Below are 21,149 nucleotides of genomic sequence, written 5' to 3'. Positions count from 1 at the left end.
TGGGCACAGTGAGGCATGGGCACAGTGAGGCATGCACATGGACACAGTGAGGCAAAGTGAGGCACAGTGAGGCATGAAGATGGACACCCTAGGCTTATACTCGAGTCAATATGTTTCCCATTTTTTTGTGGTAAAATTAGGGGCCTCTGCTTATATTTGAGTATATACGGTACATTACTGCATGTGAGTTTATATCAACAAATAACCACAATGATTGACACAGTTTCTTGGTAGACCACCCAACGTTTCGGAGAATTGAATCTCCATCAGGGGTATGTAGAAAGATCAGTCATGTGTATATTTGAAAAAACTCTTATGCATAACATTCCATAGAATATTAAAAACAAGAAAAGAGTGAACAGAGCTGTGTCCTGGATATGCAGGTCCGCAAAAGTTTACAATACATCACTAGTAGTGGCATAAATGACCCAGGGGGAACTGTCACCTAGTAATACTGAAGCCGAAAATGTACGACCCTTGGGCATAGAGTGGCCAATGCTGGTAAGTCTGGGATAAATATGGTGTATTGAGAGGCCGCTGACCACTTATACAAGAACGTGTGGGGACACACTCCTGCATCCAAGCATGCTGCTGGATGTCACATCCGCTCTACGCCCACGGGTCGTATGAGTTTATGGGGGAATCGTACAAATTTCTTTCCTGCAACCCGTAGTTGCAGGAAAGAAATCCGCGCCATGTATGGCCTCTGCCTTAGCCTGGATGCATGCAGTGGATTGCTTTAGGTAGTTATGCAAATCCCAAAATGACTCAATGGCATTATCAGTATGGAGGAGTGGTTATTCCTAGGCGGGCTGCATTTGCATGCAAACTGCCCTAGGTGACACCCAAATGTGACACTGAGCCTCCCTGCCTGAAACAGTTGAAATTTAGCAAAGAAAAGGGGTGGGCCAGTCAGCCTGAGGAGGAAAAGTCTAGGATGATGCTGGAGTAAGCCAGTAAGTGAGGCGGGCTCAATCTCATTTGCTGCAGCTGCTAATGTATTCTAAAAAGGGAAAAAGAGGGCGCCTCCGGGTTAGGAACAATGTACCGTATATACTCGAGTATAAGCCGACCCGAATATAACCAGAGGCACCTAATTTTACCACAAAAAAATGGCAAAACGTATTGACTCGAGTATAAGGCTCACAGTGTGCTGTGGAATCTGTAAGTAATGTCAGCGCAGAAGATGAGCCAGTGTTCTGCCGTGCTGGTTCCTGCTATCGATAAGGTTTCATCTGCAATGCGCAGGCGCAATCCGAGCCGATGGAAATCTCAGAGCGGGAACAGCAGTTCGTCAGCTGTAGATGCGCTTGCTCCCGATGTCTTATAATACACGCCGCCGATGCTTGGTAATACACGCCACCGCTCTATACAGCAAGGAGCAGGAAGGGGCAGATGTGATATTGAACAGTTTTTTTTTTTTTTTGCTGCGTGTAAGCACTGCTCAATAGGACATGATTCTCGGCCTCTGTTTGGCTCCGCCCCTTTTTCAGGGGTTTGCTGCGGCGTGTAGTGAAGTGCGACATGTCCTCCGCCCCTTGCGGCGTGTACTATAGTGAGCTGTGCGTGAGTCTCCACCCCTATCTCCGCCCTGGTCTCCAGCCCGCTGTGCATGAATTGAATCGTGAGCGAGCACTGAGCGTGCTCCTTGCCGCGCCTGCGCAGTCGAGGCCAATCGTGAGCGAGCGCATTAACAGCCGACGATCAGCTGTTGAGTTCGGATATTTTCGTGGCCTCCTACTGCGCATGCGCAGAGTCTGGTTGCGCCTGCGCAGTGGGGTCCGGAACCTATCCGACAAAGCAACCAGCTCGATAAGACACCGGGACTAATATGGATGCCAGAAGGTAAAAAGCTGGAGATCAGATTTATATAACCAGATTCAATCTGCCTATGTATGTTTGGTAAAAGAAGTTGTTCCTACTTACAAAAAATACATCTTTTTAAAACAACACCCCCCCATCCATTATACCCACCTTATTGGATCCTCACAGGCCCCAAATGGAAGTTTTCCAAATTCCAGTCCTCCAACTTCTCCACCAATAACAGCATCAATATCTATTATAAAAGACATAACAGTGGCTCTATTAATACCAATGTATATATATATTATATATATATACACACACACAAAACATATTACAACAAAGGGATGCTCCTCTCTCCCCCCCCCCCCCCCCCACACTTCCACACAGGAACAGAGCTGAGGCTGTAAATCGGCTGACTTGTCAGAAGCGATTCATGCAGATAGCAGAAGAAAGAGGCAGCAGACAGAAATTACACTTAGTACACACTATAGTGGAATATGCTTTTGCTGGCATCGCTCTCCAGGCTGCTAGAAAGATCACAGATTAAGTACACTTTGAATCAGCCCACCTGGGAAAGGAGCCGGCACTACAGAGGATCAGTTTATGTGGCTCCTGCTTCCTCCACTGTCATTGCCGGCTTCATGCACTCTGATGCTCTGGGGTGGCAGGTCGGCAACCCTGTGATCGTGATCTCGTCATCCAATCTGCCATCCCAGATAATGGGCATACACTTCCCTGGTATGAGTTCGTGGGCCTCTCAAACCCCTGTTTTTTTTACATCTGAGTTCATAAAAAGAGAGCTGTATGGAGATACTGTATAAGGCACATGCTGTTCCGTTTCACCATCCAATCAAAATCTTAAACATGTTCTATTGCCTTGACGGCATTTAAGAGAAGAAAAGGTCAGGAACGGTCTATGCTGTCTGGATTAGAACACCGGATGAACCAAATTAAACATTTGACAGGACAGACGGTTCACGAAAAATGTATTTCAACTTTTTCTATAGATGCTTGCAGTTAACAATTTAACTGATCCAGACTCCTTCCCTTCAGTCTTGCTCAGTTGTACTAGTGGTACATCGGGTGTGTGGACAGGGGACGAGTCGTTTTCTTTCATTCAATCAGTGTTTTGAAGGAAAGGAAATGACTTGTGTATGGCCAGCCTAAAGGTTCGTACACACGGTCGGACATACAACATAATTTCCCTTGGATTTTTGTCCTAATTGATTTGTCCGGTCACACCCATAGCATACACACGCTCGGACTTTTCTGCAAACTTTTCTAACACTTTCCCAACATCACGTGTTTTTTCTGCTCTTTACCGCCACCCTTTGGTTAACTTCTGCTATTGTTGGTTGAGTTTAACATTGGTTCTGAGCATGCGCATTTGTACTTTGTCCAAAAGTCCGATGGTTTGCTGTACACACGGTCGGACAAGGCACCATCGGACTTTTGTTGCCAGAAAGTTGGTCCGTTCGCAGACCCAACTTTTTGTCCGATGAAACCCAAAAAAGTTGGTCCGATGGATTGTACACACGGTCGGACAAATTCGAAAAGTTGCAGATTTTGAAGTTGGTTGGCCAAAAGTCCGACCGTGTGTACGGGGCTTTAGTCTAACCTAGTATGTCTTAAAAGTAATCATTTAGCATGCCTATACACCACAGAGTCTTAGTTGACTATGTACAGTATATGTGCCGGCAGCTTCCGCTTCCATTCTTGTATATATTTACACATTTGTTAATATTTGTATATTCCATCATGTATGTATGTATGGCACTGCTATTTCAATTCTTTTTTTAATAGTGTATATCCTGACCCGATATTTTGTTGGGGAGGGGGCAGGGAACTGGCCAGGGTGACTATGAGTTCCTGGCAGGTATTGTCTATATGCTTTTATGACTATTGTTTTTGTGGCTGTTAATTGTCATGATCTGTACACTTTGCTTTACACTTTTCAACCTACTGCATGTAGATATTCACCAGCACACCAAGGATCTTCAATCTTGTCCAAACATTTTTTTATTAAAAAAAAAAAAATAGGATTTTTTGTACTCACCTTAAAATCCTTTTCTTTGTAGTCCATGGACGGACACAGCCTTCACAAGTCTTGACATACAGTACAGACAAAAAGTTTGGACACACCTTCTCATTCAAAGAGTTTTCTTTATTTTCATGACTATGAAAATTGTAGATTCACACTGAAGGCATCAAAACTATGAATGAACACATGTGGAATTATACATAACAAATAAGTGTGAAACAACTGAAAATATATTTCATATTCTAGGTTCTTCCACCTTTTGCAGCAGACACATCTCTAGAACTGGTAAGAGGAGACTGTGTGAATCAGGCCTTCATGGTAGAATATCTGCTAGGAAACCACTGCTAAAGAAAGGCAACAAGCAGAAGAGACTTGTTTGGGCTAAAGAACACAAGGGATGGACATTAGACCAGTGGAAATCTGTGCTTTGGTCTGATGAGTCTAAACTTGAGATCTTTGGTTCCAACCCCCGTGTCTTTGTGCGACGCAGAAAAGGTGAACGGATGGACTCTACATGCCTGGTTCCCACTGTGAAGCATGGAGGAGGAGGTGTGATGGTGTGGGGGTGCTTTGCTGGTGACTCTGTTGGGGATTTAATCAAAATTGAAGGCATACTGAACCAGCATGGCTACCACAGCATCTTGCAGCGGCATGCTATTCCATCCGGTTTGCGTTTAGTTGGACCATCATTTATTTTTCATCAGGACAATGACCCCAAACACACCTCCAGGCTGTGTAAGGGCTATTTGACCAAGAAGGAGAGTGATGGGGTGCTGCGCCAGGTGACTATCTCTTGAAGCTCATGAAGAGAATGCCAAGAGTGTGCCAAGCAGTAATCAAAGCAAAAGGTGGCTACTTTGAAGAACCTAGAATATGAAATATATTTTCAGTTGTTTCACACTTTTTTGTTATGTATAATTCCACATGTGTTCATTCATAGTTTTGATGCCTTCAGTGTGAATCTACAATTTTCATAGTCAGGAAAATAAAGAAAACTCTTTGAATGAGAAGGTGTGTCCAAACTTTTGGTCTGTACTGTATGGGTTATGTTCCTGTTCATAGGAGACCTCTCCTATGAACAGGAACATAACCCAAACGTCAAGATTTAGGCTCGATTCACACCTATGGCTGTTGCTTTTGAGCCTTTTTACAGTGCTTTTTGCGATGCTTGCTGCGTTTTTTGATGTGCGTTTTTACCACGATTTGCATTTTTTTTTTTGCCAGCAATTTTTTTTTTTACATTTCCTTTAACAACCAGCTATAAACAGGTAAAAAAAAAAAAAAAAGCAAAACGCAAATTGCGGCAAAACCGCGGTACTTGCGTTTTGGATGTGGGTCCGTTGAATTCCATTACATGCAAAACACTGCTTTTTGCAGGAAAAAAAGTCCCTGACCCTTTCCAAAAACGCAGAGGGACAAAAAAGCATTGATGTGAACATGTTCCATAGGAAACCATGTTAAAAAATGTCCCTGCATTTCTGCAAAATTCAAAATGCATCAAAAAAAGCATTAGTGTAATTGGAGCCTTAAGGAGCGGTGTCCGTCCATGGATGAAAAGAGAAAATAGGATTTTTTTGTACTCACCGTAAAATCCTTTTCTCTGTCGTCCATGGACAGACACAGCTCCTTAAATCTTGACATTTTGGTTATGTTCCTGTTCATAGGAGAGGTCTCCTATGAACAGGAACATAACCCATATGTCTAGACTTGTGAAGGCCGTGTCCGTCTATGGACAAAAAGAGAAAATATCACATCACAAAACGATGTAGTGCAACGTTTCGGAACCACGCAGGACAACTTCGTCAGGCATGCGATGATCACATGCCTGACAAAGAGGTGCAACGTTTCGTAGCCACGTGGGACCCCTTCGTCAGACATGCCTGACGAAGGTGTCCAACGTGGCTTTGAAACGTTGCACTACACCATTTTTGATGTGATCATTATTTGAATAAAAAAAACTTTGGACGAAATTGAAGATCCTTGGTGTGCTGGCAAATATCTACATATCGTATAGGTTCCAGTAGCCAGCTGGTGGTCGCTACAGCACCCAGTACTCTAAGGCCCCCTTCACACTTTAAAGTCGCACAAATGTTGCTGCGATTTCAGGGAATGCCTGTGTGAACTTAGGGTAAATGGACCTTAACGCGCATGAAAGTTGGAACAAAGTAGTACAGGAACTACTTTGAAGTCAGCACATATATGAATGGTTATCATTGGAAATCATGGGGAGCAACTTGTCATGCAACTTTGCAGTCACAAGTCGCACAAGTGTGAAAGTAGCCTAAGAGCTTATTGCAGAAATATGAGTGATGGGAATATGGACTGTAAACTATTCCACCTGACACCAACAATAGGAACATAATTATTGCCACTGACACCAACAATGTGGCACTGTTCCTCCCGCTAACACCAATAGTGGGGTACTATTCATCCTACTGACACCAACGATGGGGGGCATCATTCCTCCCACTAAAGATGTGGCATGTTTTACTCCCACTGACACCAGGACATTTTCTACTTCTACTGGCCACAGTCTGGCCCCCCTAAAGTCTAAAGAACTGTAAATTGACCCCCTGTTTAGAAAGTTTGGAGACCCCTGGACTAAACAACAACTTTATAATAATAAAAAAGACAAAAAGGAAAAAAGGTAAGGAAAGAAAAGGATACACAAAAGGCAAAAAGAAAAGCAGGAGGAAAAAGAAGGACACTGTGGTAGTTGGTTGGGGGGGGGGGGGGGGGGGGGGTCTGTAGCATCCTACCTGGTGGTTGCTGTGGCCAGAAGTACTGCTGCCAGTCCTGCAGAATATAGGTGAAGCGGATTGCAATGTTCACAGGTGGGAGCGCAGTAAGGGGACAGCCCTACAAACAGACAATATTTTAACTTTTCACATAAGACTAACACTAATAACAAACATGCAGTATATCAATCTTAAGTCGGCCATACACTATACATTATATTGACTAAAACTATGCATCAGGACAATCCTGAACAATTTATTCAATTAGTATCAAATCGGACAGATCATAAAGCCCTGTACACACGGGCAGAATGTCTGGAGACATTTGGGGGGACAAAAAAATACCGGCCAACAATTACGCGGCGTATCTCGAGATACGTCGGCGTGAGTGCTTTGTGAATCCGGGCCATAGTGTTTACAAAATAGGGGATAGTTTTATGGCATTTTTATTAATATTTTTTTTTTTTACTAGTAATGGCGGCGATCAGTGATTTTTTTCATGACTGCGACATTATGGCGGACACATCGGACACATTTTTGGGACCATTGTAATTTTTACAGCGAAAAGTGATATAAAAATGCACTGATTACTGTGAAAATGACAATAGTAGTGAAGGGGTTAACCACTAGGGGGCGCTAAGTGGTTAAGTGTGCCCTAAGGGAGTGATTCTTACTGTAGGGGGACGTGACGTCACTGATCGTCGTTCCCTATAACAGGGAACAGACGATCAGTGACACTGCCACAGAGAAGAACTGGGAAGGTGTGTTTACACACACCTCTCCCCTGTTCTTCAGCTCCTGTGACCCGATTGCGAGACACCGGCGGCGATCGGGTCCGCGGGTCCCGTGGGCGCGGTCACGAAGCTTCAGGAGGGCTGGGCTGTTAAAGGCTGTTGCGTCCCTGTGCCCAGCCGTGCCATTCTGCCGACGTAGAAGGCGGTCCTTAAGTGGTTAAACAACTTGACCAACCCACAATTCTATTCCAAGATCTTTTAACTCTTCTGCAGACAAATAGCGTGTGATTTATGTTTGGGCTGAGTGCCCTACACCTCAAGCAAAGATAAATATCACCCTATGCATTTGGAGTATCTGGCTGTAGAAATAAAGGTCCAATTAATTAGTTTCATGTACATTTCTCTGAGATCAGTCACAATTAAGTGTTGATGTAGTGTGAAACGCGTAGACTTCTTCACATACCCCACAGTGTCATGCTGCGGTGTTTTGTTGTTTTTATGACTCAATTAAGGCGAATGTTCTCAGAGTGTAGCTGCCCAAACTCCTGCTCATTGCATTTGCTTCAAGGATAAGTTCACCTTTGGGAACATGTTTCCACTCCGGCAGCCTCTCTCCGATCTCCCTTTTAATTGTGACAGCGGTCGGGGGTCTTCTCCTGGCACCCGCTGCCACAATTTAAAAAGAGTGCAGCCATGCAGGGCCCTGCCCACACGACCACGTCTCAGAGGTCTGTGAATGAATAAACTACAAGTAGTGTCAGCCTTTGCGGCTGACAGCTTGTAGTTCTCAAAGTACTACCAGGGCACTGGTGAGCACTCTAATAAGGGGTAGGCTCTCCAGTTATTTTGAAACTACAAATCCCATGAGACCCTGACAATCAGAGGCATGACTCCTAGAGGCAGAGACATGATGGGATTTGTAGTTTCAAAACAGCTGGAACAAGGTTGCCTACCCCTTTCTCTAGGCAGTTCAGTGATGCTTCTTGCCTTTTAGCAGCTGCCTGCCCATACCTCGTACGGGCAGACAGCTACACAGACAGTCTGCAGAAGCCTCAGATTGCACCTGCAAACTACTGACCACGGGTGCAATGCCCTACAAAAAAAAAACACATTAAAGCGGGGGTTCACCCTAAAAACAATTTTCTAACATTACATTGAGCTCACTCTCGACATTGACAGTATGATGATTTTTTTTTTTGCTGTACATACTTTGTATAGCTATTTTCTTACCCGGCTTCCGGGTAGTGAATTCCGCGGGAGTGGGCGTTCCTATGCAGCAGTTAGTGATTGACGCGATGACAAAAACTACCCCCCCTCCCCCCCCGTCGCATAAGGAGTGCCACAAGTTGCCGAAAGAAGCCGAACATCGGTGTGCAGGCACCGTATAGCGCCGACTCGACGTTCGGCTTCTTTCGGCAACTCGTGACGCTCCTTATGCGACGGGGGAGTAGTTTTTGTCATCAAGTCAATCACTAACTGCTGCATAGAACGCCCACTCCCGCGGGATTCACTACCCGGAAGCCGGGTAAGAAAATAGCTATACGAGGTATGTACAGCAAAAGAACAAAAAAAAAAAATCAGCATACTGTCAAGAGTGAGCTCAATGTAATGTTAGAAAATTGTTTTTAGGGTGAACCCCCGCTTTAATAAATGCACATTTAAAGCAGGGGTTCACCCAAAAAAAAAAAAAAAATTAAATTGCATCTAGCAGATACAGCATATTGAGGACAATAGATTTCGGCATTTTTTTTTTTTTTTTTTGGTTTGGTACATACCTTTATATCCTGATGTTGTCCAGGGCTTCCGGGTCCCGATGACTGCTTGACTGGGCGTTCCTATCCTTCCGTACGATGATTTGACGTCTTGTGAAACAGGTGACCTGTCGCACAATAAGCGTCACCAGACGTCGGGAAAGAGCCGAGCTGCGAGTCGACACTATACGGCGCCTGCGCAGTCAGCTCTACACGGCTTGCGCAGGCGCCGTATAGTGCCGACTCTTAGCTCGGGTATTTCCGGAAATCTGGTGACGCGCGTTGTGCGACAGGTCACCTGTTTCACAAGCCGTCAATCATCGAACGGAAGGATAGGAACGCCCAGTCCCGCAGTCATCAGAACCCTGAGGCTGGGATAGGGATGCCCAGTCCCGTAGTCGTCAGAACGCAGAAGCCCTGGACAAAATCCGGATATAAAGGTAAGTACAGAGCAAAAAAAAAAAGCCGAAATGAAATGTACTTACTATTGTACTTTTTTATGTAAAAAAATCATTTTTAGGGTGAACCTCCACTTTAACTGCTAAAAGATGTGCATTTATTATTTTTTTTATTAGAAAAGTGAACTTATCGTTTCAGTCTGACGAACTGAGCTGACACCTGAGAGGGCAGCACAGTGGTGCAGTGAGTAGCACTTTCGCCTAGCAGAAAAAGGTTCGCTGGTTCAAATCCCAACCACGACACCATCTGCCTGGAGTTTGCATGTTCTCCCTGTGTCTGCGTGGGTTTCCTCCGGGTACTCCGGTTTCCTCCCACACTCCAAAGACATGCTGGTAGGTAAATTGGATCTCCTCCAAATTGGCCCAGTATATATGTATATATGTGTGTCCCTAGCGTGTCATGATCCTACGGGGTGAAAATGACCGCACCAGCCAAGCAGATGCTGGCTGGAAAAAGCGCCCAGAGGCGATTCAGTTTGCATGCGTTGCGCTATACAAGTCATTCATTCATTCATTCATTCATTCATTCACCTGTGTGAAGTGTTGTCGGCAGGCCTACCTAGAGCAGGATTATCTAGTTGGAATCTGAGATCAGAGTTGGGCTTTCACTAAAACTTTATTTAATGAGTTGTATCCTACATTTGGGGGGGGGGGGGGGATATGAAACATCGGTCTGCTCCCATTGGCGAAAAACTACATACAATTTTGGATTTGAAGATGTCCAGGAGTCCCGACAAGTGCGTGTATTGATTGGGCACTTTTCTTAAATGGACCATCTCGAAGTCTGTCCGCACTCCCGGCCCCTGGCACTCGCCCACGTAAAGTTTCCTCCACTTCTGATGAATCTGCACAAAGATTGGAACTTGGCTGCAAAACAAATACACTTATTAGCGCCATCCGTCCCTGAGATGGAGGTCTCGCACCGATTCATACAGCGGGATGGCAAAAACGTAGAGAGAGCAGCTCCCAAGGAGCCTCCTGCTATTTTCAGCAGGTGGGTCACACGCGGCCCCCCTCTCCACAATCATACCGCATTATCTCCTGGGCATGAAGCCGCTATCAGATCTCTCCACCAGCAACATCAACCCCCCCCCCACCTCAGTTGCCTCTGCAGCTATTTTGATTCCTTATTATAAAAAGTGGAAGCACCAGGTGCTACAATCGCACACGCCTGGGGAACGAGGCAGCATATAGCTGCAGAGGAACCCAGCGGGATCAGAATAAGCAAATTAAAAAAAAACAGCCCAATACAAGAAGCTTATTCTGCACATTTAAAAAACGCAGAACAACTGCAGGTTACTGGGAAACAAATGCCACTTTGTACATTTCCAGAAAGGTCATTTACTATCTGGAGAGCACTAATCTTCCAGTTTATAGAATTATATCAGCAAGCCAGCCAAGTGGGTTAATGAAAAAAACTCCATTAAGCAATATTTGCATGTGAAATGGCCACATTAACATAACCAAAATGCTATTTGGGAAAATCTACAGCCCTTTCTGCGGAAGATTACTTACAAATGACGGCGCCTCCAGGTCTCTAACTGCCAGGCACATGAGTTCAGATTTGAATATTGTTCCCTAGGAGTGGCTACTCCTTCTCCTCAGTGAGCCATTAAATGAATCGTTCTGAACAAGGGAAAAAAAAAGAAGAAGAAAAGAGCAGTCCCTGAGATCTCATCCTTTCCCTGATCTAGTCCTGTAGTGGGTCTGTGCCAACAGCTGATGTTGTGCAAAGGTTGGCCACAGGTACAAGGTATGGAAAGGGCTCAGGTAAGTTTTTGTAGGGCCAGATTCAGTAAGAGTTAGGCCGGCGTATCAGTAGAATTTGCGCTGTCCTAAGTTTAAGTGTATTCTCAAACAGAGATACACTTAAACCTATCTAAGATACGACGGCTTGCGCCGTCCTATCTTAGGGTGGAATATTTAGGCTGACCACTAGGTGGCGCTTCCATTGCGGTCGGCGTAGAATATGTAAATCGCTAGATACGCCTATTCACGAACGTACGCCCGGCCGACGCTGTACAGATACGCCGTTTACGTAACGCATTATCAGGCCTAAAGTTATTCCATCAAATAGCTGGAATAGTAATGTTAAGTATGGCCGCCGTTAGGGAGCTGCGGTGGCTCAACGCGATTGGCACTGCGCTGACAAGCCATTCACCTCTGCAGCTAGGGATTCGGATCCCGGTCTCGGCTACATGTGAATTGAGTTTGGTGGTCTCAGCCCGGCTCCCGGTGGGTGTGCTATGCGAGGTAAGCCTGCGCTTAGTACGCCCACCCCCCTCCCACAAAAAAAAACACCACACTTACACGCACTCGAAATTTGGTTAACATGCACGCACTTTGACCACGCGGTCTCTAAAAAAAGAGAGGCGAAGGACTAACGGGGCTGGTTGAGTGGGCGAGATCCTCTCACTCCCTTATAGGGAGTCCCTCTGCCCCGTTGGGCTTCAAAGTGGAGCAGGTAGGGCGGGCTGTGTGGGAGGACCCCCTCACACACCCGCCATTGCCACCCGGGGCATGGAGAAAGGTGGCAGATTGCCTCTGGGGGAGGCCTGCCTACTCCCAACTCCTGCAGTCCGGCTCTTCTCTCGAGTACACGCACAAAAATACACTTTAAAAAAAAAAATGTAATTCGAATATTTTACGTTGTTTGCGTAAGTCGTCCGTGAAAAGGGATTTACGTCATTTACGTCCACGTCGAAACCAATAGGCCCGTGCGGCGTACGTTGCCGCAATGCACACTGGGATATGTAGGCGGACGGCGCATGCGCCGTTCCAAAAAAAAATCAATCACGTCAGGTGAAACAAAATTAACATTAAACACGCCCCCTCAGCCTATTTTGAATTAGGCGCCCTTACGCCCGCCCGCTTTAGGCTACACCGCCGTAACTTAGCAGGCAAGTACTATGTGAATCATGTACTTGCCTCGCTAACTTACGGCGGCGTAGTGTAAACACGATACACTACGCCGCCGCAAAGTTAGGGCGGGCTATGTGAATCTAGCCCTAAATCTTTTTCTATGGGAAAATAAAACTATTAACCACTTCAATACCGGGCAATTTTACCACCCTTCCTTCCCAGGCCAATTTTCAGCTTTTAGCGCTCTCGCACTTTCAATGACAATTGCGCGGTCATTACACGCTGTACCTAAATGCCGTTTTTATCATTTTGTTTGCACAAATAGAGCTTTCTTTTTGGTGGTATTTATTCACGACCAGGGTTTTTTTTTTTGTTTTTTTTTGCAATATAAAAAAAAAAAAAAAAAAGAGCGGAAATTTGGGGAAAAACACAATATTTTCTTCATTCCATTTTAACCACTTCAGCCCCGGACCATTTGGTTGGCCAAAGACCAGGCCACTTTTTTGCGATTCGGCACTGCGTCACTTTTACCGACAATTGCGCGGTCGTGCGACATGGCTTCCAAACAAAATTGACGTCCTTTTTTCCCCCACAAATAGAGCTTTATTTTGGTGGTATTTGATCATCTCTGCGGTTAAATTTTTTTTTTGCGCTATTAACATGACTATAAACAGCCATGACTAAGCACTGATCGCAGTGCGAAACGCGTAGGCTGTATCCCACCCTTTGCTGTTATTTGAAGTGCATTTTCCATCCACTGTTTTTAATAAAGACAACCCAAGGGTTTTTTTTGGAAGTGCGGCTGTCCATCCTTTCAGCTTCTACATAAACAAAAATAGAGCGACAATTTTGAAAGAAATTCAATATTTTTTATTTTTTGCTATTATAAATATCCCCAAAAAAATATATAAAATAATTTTTTTTCCCTCAGTTTAGGTCGATACGTATTCTACATATTTTTGGTAAAAAAAAAAAAAAAAACAACGCAATAAGTGTTTATTGATTGGTTTGCGCAAAATTTATAGCGTCTACAAAATAGGGGATAGTATTATGCCATTTTTATTAATATTTTTTTTTTTACTAGTAATGGTGGCGATCAGCGATTTTTATCGTGACTGCGACATTATGGCGGACACATCTTACTCCATTTTGGGACCATTGTCATTGATACAGCGATCAGGGCTATAAAAATGCACTGATTACTGCAAAAAAAAAAAAAAAAAGACACTGGCAGTGAATGGGGTAACCACTAGGGGGCGCTGTGTCCAAGGGAGTGATTCTAACTTAGGGGGGATGGGCTGTGTGTGACACCACACTGATCACCACTCCCGATTAAAGAGAGCGGTGATCAGTGTCCTGTCACTAAAAAGAATGGGGAAATTAGCATTTCCCCGTATTTCCTCTCCGTGAGACGATCACGGGTATCCTGCGATCGGACTCACAAAGCTTGCGGCGTGCGCCCACAATGCCGCATCTTAAAGGGCCCGTATATATACACACGTCGATCTGCCCACAGGAGGCATTGTGTCAACGTATATATATACGCGACTCGGTCTTTAAGCGGTTAAAAGAAATCCAATAAAATCAAATGTTGTCATCAATTTAAGCCAAATGTATTCTGTTACATGAAAAATGTAAAAAAAATCCTGTTAAGTGTATAATAATTGATTTGTGTGATCACGGACAGGATGTGCGCAGATGATCATGTACATATGATTTTACTGTTACATATGTGAGGGACAGGTGTTTTTACTGTGTGGGGACAAATGTGGGGACACTATTTTGGGGACTTTGTGTGTTTACATTGTGTTGGGACATATGTAGGAACACTGGGCCGGTGGATCAGTGTGTGTGTAAAAAAAAAAAAAAAAGCTCTCCACTCCTCACTGAAAACTTCCATGTGAGGAAAGGAGAGCCGATCGCCTAGCAACCAGCTCTCTATTTACATCACATCACGGCTGTGATTGGACACAGCCATCATGTGATCAGGATCGCCAACCACAGAGCCCTCCTGCCGATCGGAGATGCGCGCGTCTGGGTGACACGAGCGCATCAGGATCGTGCCATTGAGCGGGCATCCGCGTACGCAATCCCCCTCCTTCTGAGGGACGTTTCTGAACGTCCACTCAGAAGGAGGAAGCGCCCACCCGGCCGTATATGTGTGGGTGGGAGGTGTAAACACAATATCAATTATCCAGCCATTATAATATTTAACATGTTCATGTAATTTTCACTACCATTTCGGTTTAGAATAAAACTTTTTTTTTTTTTTTATATGGATAGAGTAGGGAAAAGTTAATACCCCTGACAGGTTCTTTTTTTGCTGTCAGTGTACCACTGGGGAGATTTTCCCTCAATTCCTGTCCTAGAGAAGCAGCAGGAAATTTGTGAAAATCTCCCAAATTGTGGGGAATTCCCCTCAAAGCTTAAAGTGGTTGTATACCCTTTTTTTAATCTTTTACCTACAGGTAAGCCTATAATAAGGCTTACCTGTAGGTAAAGAGAATATCTCCTAAACCTGTACGGTTTAGGAGATATTCCCCTCGCAATGCGCAATGCGCGCAGGGGGGATCCTCGGCTAACGGACCGGCAACAACCGGACATTGCCGAATTAAAGTCTCCCACGCGCGGGAGTGACGACATCGCCACTCCAGCCAATCACAGCGCTGGAGCGGCGATACCCGGAAGACACGCCGAGTCAAGATGACATCTCGCTCGCCGTGGACCAGGTAAGTTTCTCTTCTCCTCGTTCCGAGGCAAGTATTTCATAATGAGCTAGTATGCAGTGCATACTAGCTCATTATTAGGTAGATTCAGAAAGAGTTAGGCCGACTTATCAGTAGATAAGCCGACCTAACTCAGAATCGACGCCGATTTATGTTTAAGCGTATGCTCAAACAGAGATACGCTTAAACATATCTAAGATAGAACGGCTTGCGCCGTCCTATCTTAGATTGCAATATTTCGGATGGCCGCTAGGTGGCGCTTCCATTGCGGTCGGCGTAGAATATGTAAATGAGTTGATTCACGAACGTACGCCCGGCTGACGCAGTACTTTTACGCCGTTTACGTAAGAGATAGGCCGCGTAAAGTTAGAGCTAGGCCCTAGTGGAATAACAATGTTAAAGTATGGCCGCCGTTCCCGTCGCGAGATTCATAATTTTTTACGTCGTTTGCGTAAGTCGTCCGTGAATCGAGATTTACGTCCACTTTGAAATCAATAGGCCCGTGTGGCGTACTTAGCCGCAATGCACACTGGGAAATGTAGGCGCCCGGCGCATGCGCAGTGAGAAAAAACTTAAAAAAATGTGAGGTCAAGCCTCATTACCATAAAACAAGCCCCCCTCCAACACATTTGAATTAGGCGCCCTTACGCCCGCCGATTTAGGCTACGCCGTCGTAACTTAGCAGGCAAGTACATTGTGAATCATGTACTTGCCTAGCTAACTTACGGCGGCGTAGCCTAAACACGCTAAGCTACGCCGCCGTAACTGTAGGCTCTTGTACCTGAATCTACCTATAGGTCTTTTGCCTTGCAGGTGTAAAAAAAAAATAATTGCATATGCGGGTATACAACCGCTTTAACTTAAAGCTAGGGTTGTCCCGATACCGATACTAGTATCGGTATCGGGAGCGATTCCGAGTATTTGCGGGAGTACTCGTACTCGCGCAAATACCCCCGATACCGAAATAGAATACTTCCCCCCCATCGACCCCCCCCGCCGCCGCCGTTACGCCGCATCCCGCTCTGTTACGCCGCATCCCCGCTGCCGCCGACTGGTTAATACGCGCGGGGAACATAACAGCTAAAGCTGTAATGATTCGCGCCGCGTATAGACACTCCCCCTTGCTCGGGTGAACTGTCCAATCCCGAGCAAGGGGGAGTGTCTATACGCAGCGCGAATCATTACAGCTTTAGCTGTTATGTTCCCGCGCGTATTACCAGTCGGCGCTCGGCGGCAGCGGGATACAGGTAAGGGGGACATCGCTGGATATGGGGGGAGACAATGGCTGGATATGGGGGGGAAGACAATGGCTGGATATGGGGGGAGACGATGGCTGGATATGGGGGGAGACGATGGCTGGATATGAGGGGAGACGATGGCTGGATATGGGGGGAGACGATGGCTGGATATGGGGGGAGACGATGGCTGCATATGGGGGGAGACGATGGCTGCATATGGGGGGAGACGATGGCTGCATATGGGGGAGACAATGGCTGGATATGGGGGGAGACGATGGCTGGATATTTGGGACAATGGCTGCATATGGGGGAGACAATGGCTGCATATGGGGGACATGGCTGTATATGGGGGACATGGCTGTATATGGGGGACATGGCTGTATATGGGGATGGGGGACATGGCTGTATATGGGGGGGGGGGACAATGGCTGGATATGGGGGGGACAATGGCTGCATATGGGGGAGACAATGGCTGCATATGGGGGAGACAATGGCTGCATATGGGGGAGACAATGGCTGCATATGGGGGAGACAATGGCTGCATATGGGGAGACAATGGCTGCATATGGGGGAGACAATGGCTGCATATGGGGGAGACAATGGCTGCATATGGGGGAGACAATGGCTGCATATGGGGGAGACAATGGCTGCATATGGGGGAGACAATGGCTGCATATGGGGGAGACAATGGCTGCATATGGGGGAGACAATGGCTGCATATGGGGGAGACAATGGCTGGATATGGGGGGGGGGACAATGGCTGGATATGGGGGGGGGACAATGGCTGGATATGGGGGAGACAATGGCTGGATATGGGGGAGACAATGGCTGGATATGGGGGAGACAATGGCTGCATATGGGGGAGACAATGGCTGCATATGGGGGAGACAATGGCTGCATATGGGGGAGACAATGGCTGGATATGGGGGGGGGACAATGGCTGGATATGGGGGGGGACAATGGCTGGATATGGGGGGGGGACAATGGCTGGATATGGGGGAGACAATGGCTGGATATGGGGGAGACAATGGCTGGATATGGGGGAGACAATGGCTGGATATGGGGGTGACAATGGCTGGATATGGGGGACATGTCTGGATATGGGGGAGACAATGGCTGCATTTGGGGACACATTTAAAAAAAAGTATCGGTATTCGGTATCGGCGACTACTTGAAAAACAGTATCGGTACTCATACTCAGTCCTAAAAAAGTGGTATCGGGACAACCCTACTTAAAGCGATAGCTCGGCTTCGGGTGCCGACATCGCGGGTGCTCTGGACAGGCAAGTGTCCTTACATTAAAAGTTAGCAGCTGCTGACTTAAAGAAAAAAAAAAATACAAAGAGTCGGACCTCAGCTTTAAGGTGAAAAAACACGAGGCTTTACAACCCCTTTAAGTGTCACCATAGCTCAAAGTACCTGGGTTTTTCTGCAGCTTCCGCCTGGACAAACGATCAGCATGTCTTTGGATGGCAGAAGTGCAGTAAAAGCCTGTGAGCCCCGGCCAGCAGTCCATAGTCTAGCACTTGCATGATGAGACCACATCCGTCATGGAAAGGGTTAAGGCAGGTTCCTTGGGGACATGCCAGTTTTGGAAGCTGCTGAAACTCCAATAAGGAAAGCAAAGTGATGTGTTTGACAATGCATTGTGACAACACTATACCGGAACTTTTCATACAATGAAATATGTGCATATTTAACTGGGACACGGAGCAGCCCTCAGGCGAGAGCCATGCACAGGGCTCCCAGGGGTTTTCAAGCGGCTGTCGTAATAAAGAATAATGTATCCAGGCTATTTATAGGAGATAAGACCTGCTGGAAAATATTTAGTTCAGCCACAAATCACTAGTACAACGTTCTGCCGTGTTTGTAGTAGCAGCAGCTGGGGGCAGAGCCATCTGGGATGCCTGAGCGGGTACAGAGATCAGCAAAGCATGATGGGACAGGTAGTTTCCTGATAAATGGAAGTCCACAGGGTACAAGGCAAGTTTAATAGGTACTAATAGGATATTTTTAGAGCTGAATTCTAGGTAGAGATAAAAAAAAAAAAAAACATTAACCACTTCAATACCAGGCACTTGCACCCCCTTCCTGCCCAGGCCAATTTTCAGCGCTGTCGCACTTTGAATGAAAATTGCGCGGTCATACAACACTTGTACCCAAACAAAATTTGTATCATTTTGTTACCACAAACAAGCAGTGAATGAAATGAATCAAAAAACGAGCGGCGTCTAAAGCGCCTCCTCATGTCACTTCCGCGATCCTCCTGCCTCCGGCCACTCCCTTCGCGTTACCTCACCAGACGAAGTCACGTGAGGTGACGTGACGCGTAGGGAGTGGCTGGAGGGCAGGAGGATCGTGGAAGTGACATGAGGAGGCGCTTTAGAGGTGAGAGGCTAGAGAGCCAGTTTTCTCAAGATATCCAGAGTTTGTTGCACTGTATGGTGGTCACTATGAATTTCTATCAGTCCGAGTCCTTGTTCTGTTTTTTTTTGGATTATTGGACACTTTATATGCAGAGCATTCCCCAAATGAACTTTGGTCACATTTTTCTATATTATTTTCTACATTTTTGGATTATTTGCACATGTGCACTTTATACATTTGCATTTATTCACCAAGTGGTTCATTTATGCACTTTATTCATGTTTTTGCGCTAGATCACTTTATTTTCAATTGTCCTCCATTCCTTGGCTTCAGCACCCAGTATATATAAAAAGGTCAGAAGCTGTATTGAGTGCAGAGTGTATATGAACTCAATAGCTGGGAGAATAGGTTGAGTGACCCTAAAGTATCCGTCACCTCATCCCTATTAAATTGGTAATAGCAACAAAAGTGTGATTGGGGTTATGGTGGTTCCCAAAACAAGGAAAAGTATATAAATATTATAAAATAGAAATGTTATTACATAAAACATCAACACATATAAAGTTCATTAAAATTATTAGCAGAGCATATTACAGATGGTTTTACTGGTCACCAATATCTGTATACATGGAGTGGTCAATACTGGATGTCGTATCCCTACATGTTTCACCAACAATGGCTTCTTCAGGACATTTATAAGGACCACAATCTACATACAGCTCTAACAACAATAAGATGATATACAAGTTAGTAATTATATTTACAAATATAACAAATGAAAGGAAAATCATATCGTGGTTCAACATGTCCCTTCTCCCACCAATCTCACCAGAAGAGCATCAAAAGAAAACACCAGGCAAATCTACAGAATACGGAGGGGGGGGGGGGGGTTCTGTGTAACCACAGGGGATATATGTGGACCAGGCTAAAAAAAAAAAAAAAAGGCAAAACAAATGTTTTCCTTTGATTCTCTTCTGGTGTGTTTGGTGGGAGAGGGGACATATTAAACCATGATATATGATTTTCCTTTCATTTGTTGCATTTGTAAATATAATTACTAACTTGTACAGTGGAACCTCGGTTTACACACGTTTTGAATAACGAGCAACTTTTATTTTTAACCACTTAAGACCCGGACCTTTAGGCAGCTAAAGGACCCGGCCAGTTTTTGCGATTCGGCGCTGCGTCGCTTTAACTGACAATTGCGTGGTCGAGCGACGTGGCTCCCAAAAACAGAATTGGCGTCCTTTTTTTCCCACAAATAGAGATTTCTTTTGGTGGTATTTGTTCACCTCTGGGGTTTTTATTTTTTGCGCTATAGACAAAAATAGAGCAACAAATTTTGAAAAAAATTCTATATTTTTCAGTTTAGGCCGATACGTATTCTTCTACCTATTTTTGGTAAAATAAAAAAATCGCAATAAGCGTTTATCGTTTGGTTTGCGCAAAATTTATAGCATTTGCAAAATAGGGGATAGTTTTATTGCATTTTTATAAAAAAAAATTTTTTTTACTACTAATGGCGGCGATCAGCGATTTTTTTCGTGACTGCGACATTATGGCAGACACTTCGGACAATTTTGACACATTTTGGGACTATTGTCATTTTCACAGCAAAAAATGCATAAAAAATGCATTGTTTACTGTGAAAATGACAATTGCAGTTTGGGAGTTAACCACAAGGGGGCGCTGAAGGGGTTATGTGTGACCTCATGTCTGTTTCTAACTGTAGAAGGGGGTGGCTGTAGGTGTGACGTCATCGAGCTCCAGTGATACTCGGAACAGTTATGAGATGTTTTGAGCCGTTGGAAAATATTAGGAATCACTCAGAAATACTCCATTCCCGAGGGTTTCCGAACCTTTCCGAGGGTTTCGGCGATCAGCCAAGCTGTCCCTGAGTATTTTCGAGGCTCTCCGGTGCCCCCCACCTCTGGTCACGTGCGGTATTGCATGCCATAGAAGTCAATACGGAACAAATTATCTTCGTTTCCATTGACTTCTATGGGGAAACTCGCTTTGATAGGTGAGTGCTTTGGATTACAAGCATTCTCCTGGAACGGATTATGCTCGTAATCCAAGGTTCCACTGTATATGATCTTATTGTTATTGGAGCTGTATGAAAATTGGTGGTCCTTACAAGTCCCCTAAGGAAGCCATTGTTGGCGAAACATGTAGGGATACAACATCTAGTATTTACCACTCCATGTATACGGCTTTTAGTGACCAGTAAAACAAATCTGCAATATGCTCTGCTAATAATTTTAATGAATCTTATATGTGTTGATGTTTTATGTAATAAAATGTATATTTTAAAATATTTATGTACTTTTCCTTGTTTTGGGTACAGCCATAATCCCAATCACCCTGTTGTTGCTAATAACTATGTATATGAACTAATTTTAGTTACGCAGTTAAAACAGAAATACGA

At 45.0% G+C, this 21,149-nt stretch overlaps 1 protein-coding gene across 1 annotated transcript in view; it reads right to left on the bottom strand.

The window, feature by feature from the left end:
• RAB3GAP1 (RAB3 GTPase activating protein catalytic subunit 1) overlaps window positions 1–21,149 on the bottom strand; it is a 208,109-nt gene that overhangs the window by 148,725 nt on the left and 38,235 nt on the right. Inside the window, exons 7-9 of the mRNA XM_040358096.1 lie at window positions 10,230–10,395; window positions 6,607–6,706; window positions 1,975–2,056 (exon numbers count right to left, since the gene is read on the bottom strand). Of these exons, the coding sequence (XP_040214030.1) occupies window positions 1,975–2,056; window positions 6,607–6,706; window positions 10,230–10,395 (348 nt within the window). The remainder of the gene's footprint in view (window positions 1–1,974; window positions 2,057–6,606; window positions 6,707–10,229; window positions 10,396–21,149) is intronic.

The sequence above is a fragment of the Rana temporaria genome, chromosome 6 (assembly GCF_905171775.1).
Source record: "Rana temporaria chromosome 6, aRanTem1.1, whole genome shotgun sequence".
Classification (NCBI taxonomy): domain Eukaryota; kingdom Metazoa; phylum Chordata; class Amphibia; order Anura; family Ranidae; genus Rana; species Rana temporaria.
This window is presented reverse-complemented; position numbering and strand designations above follow the sequence as displayed.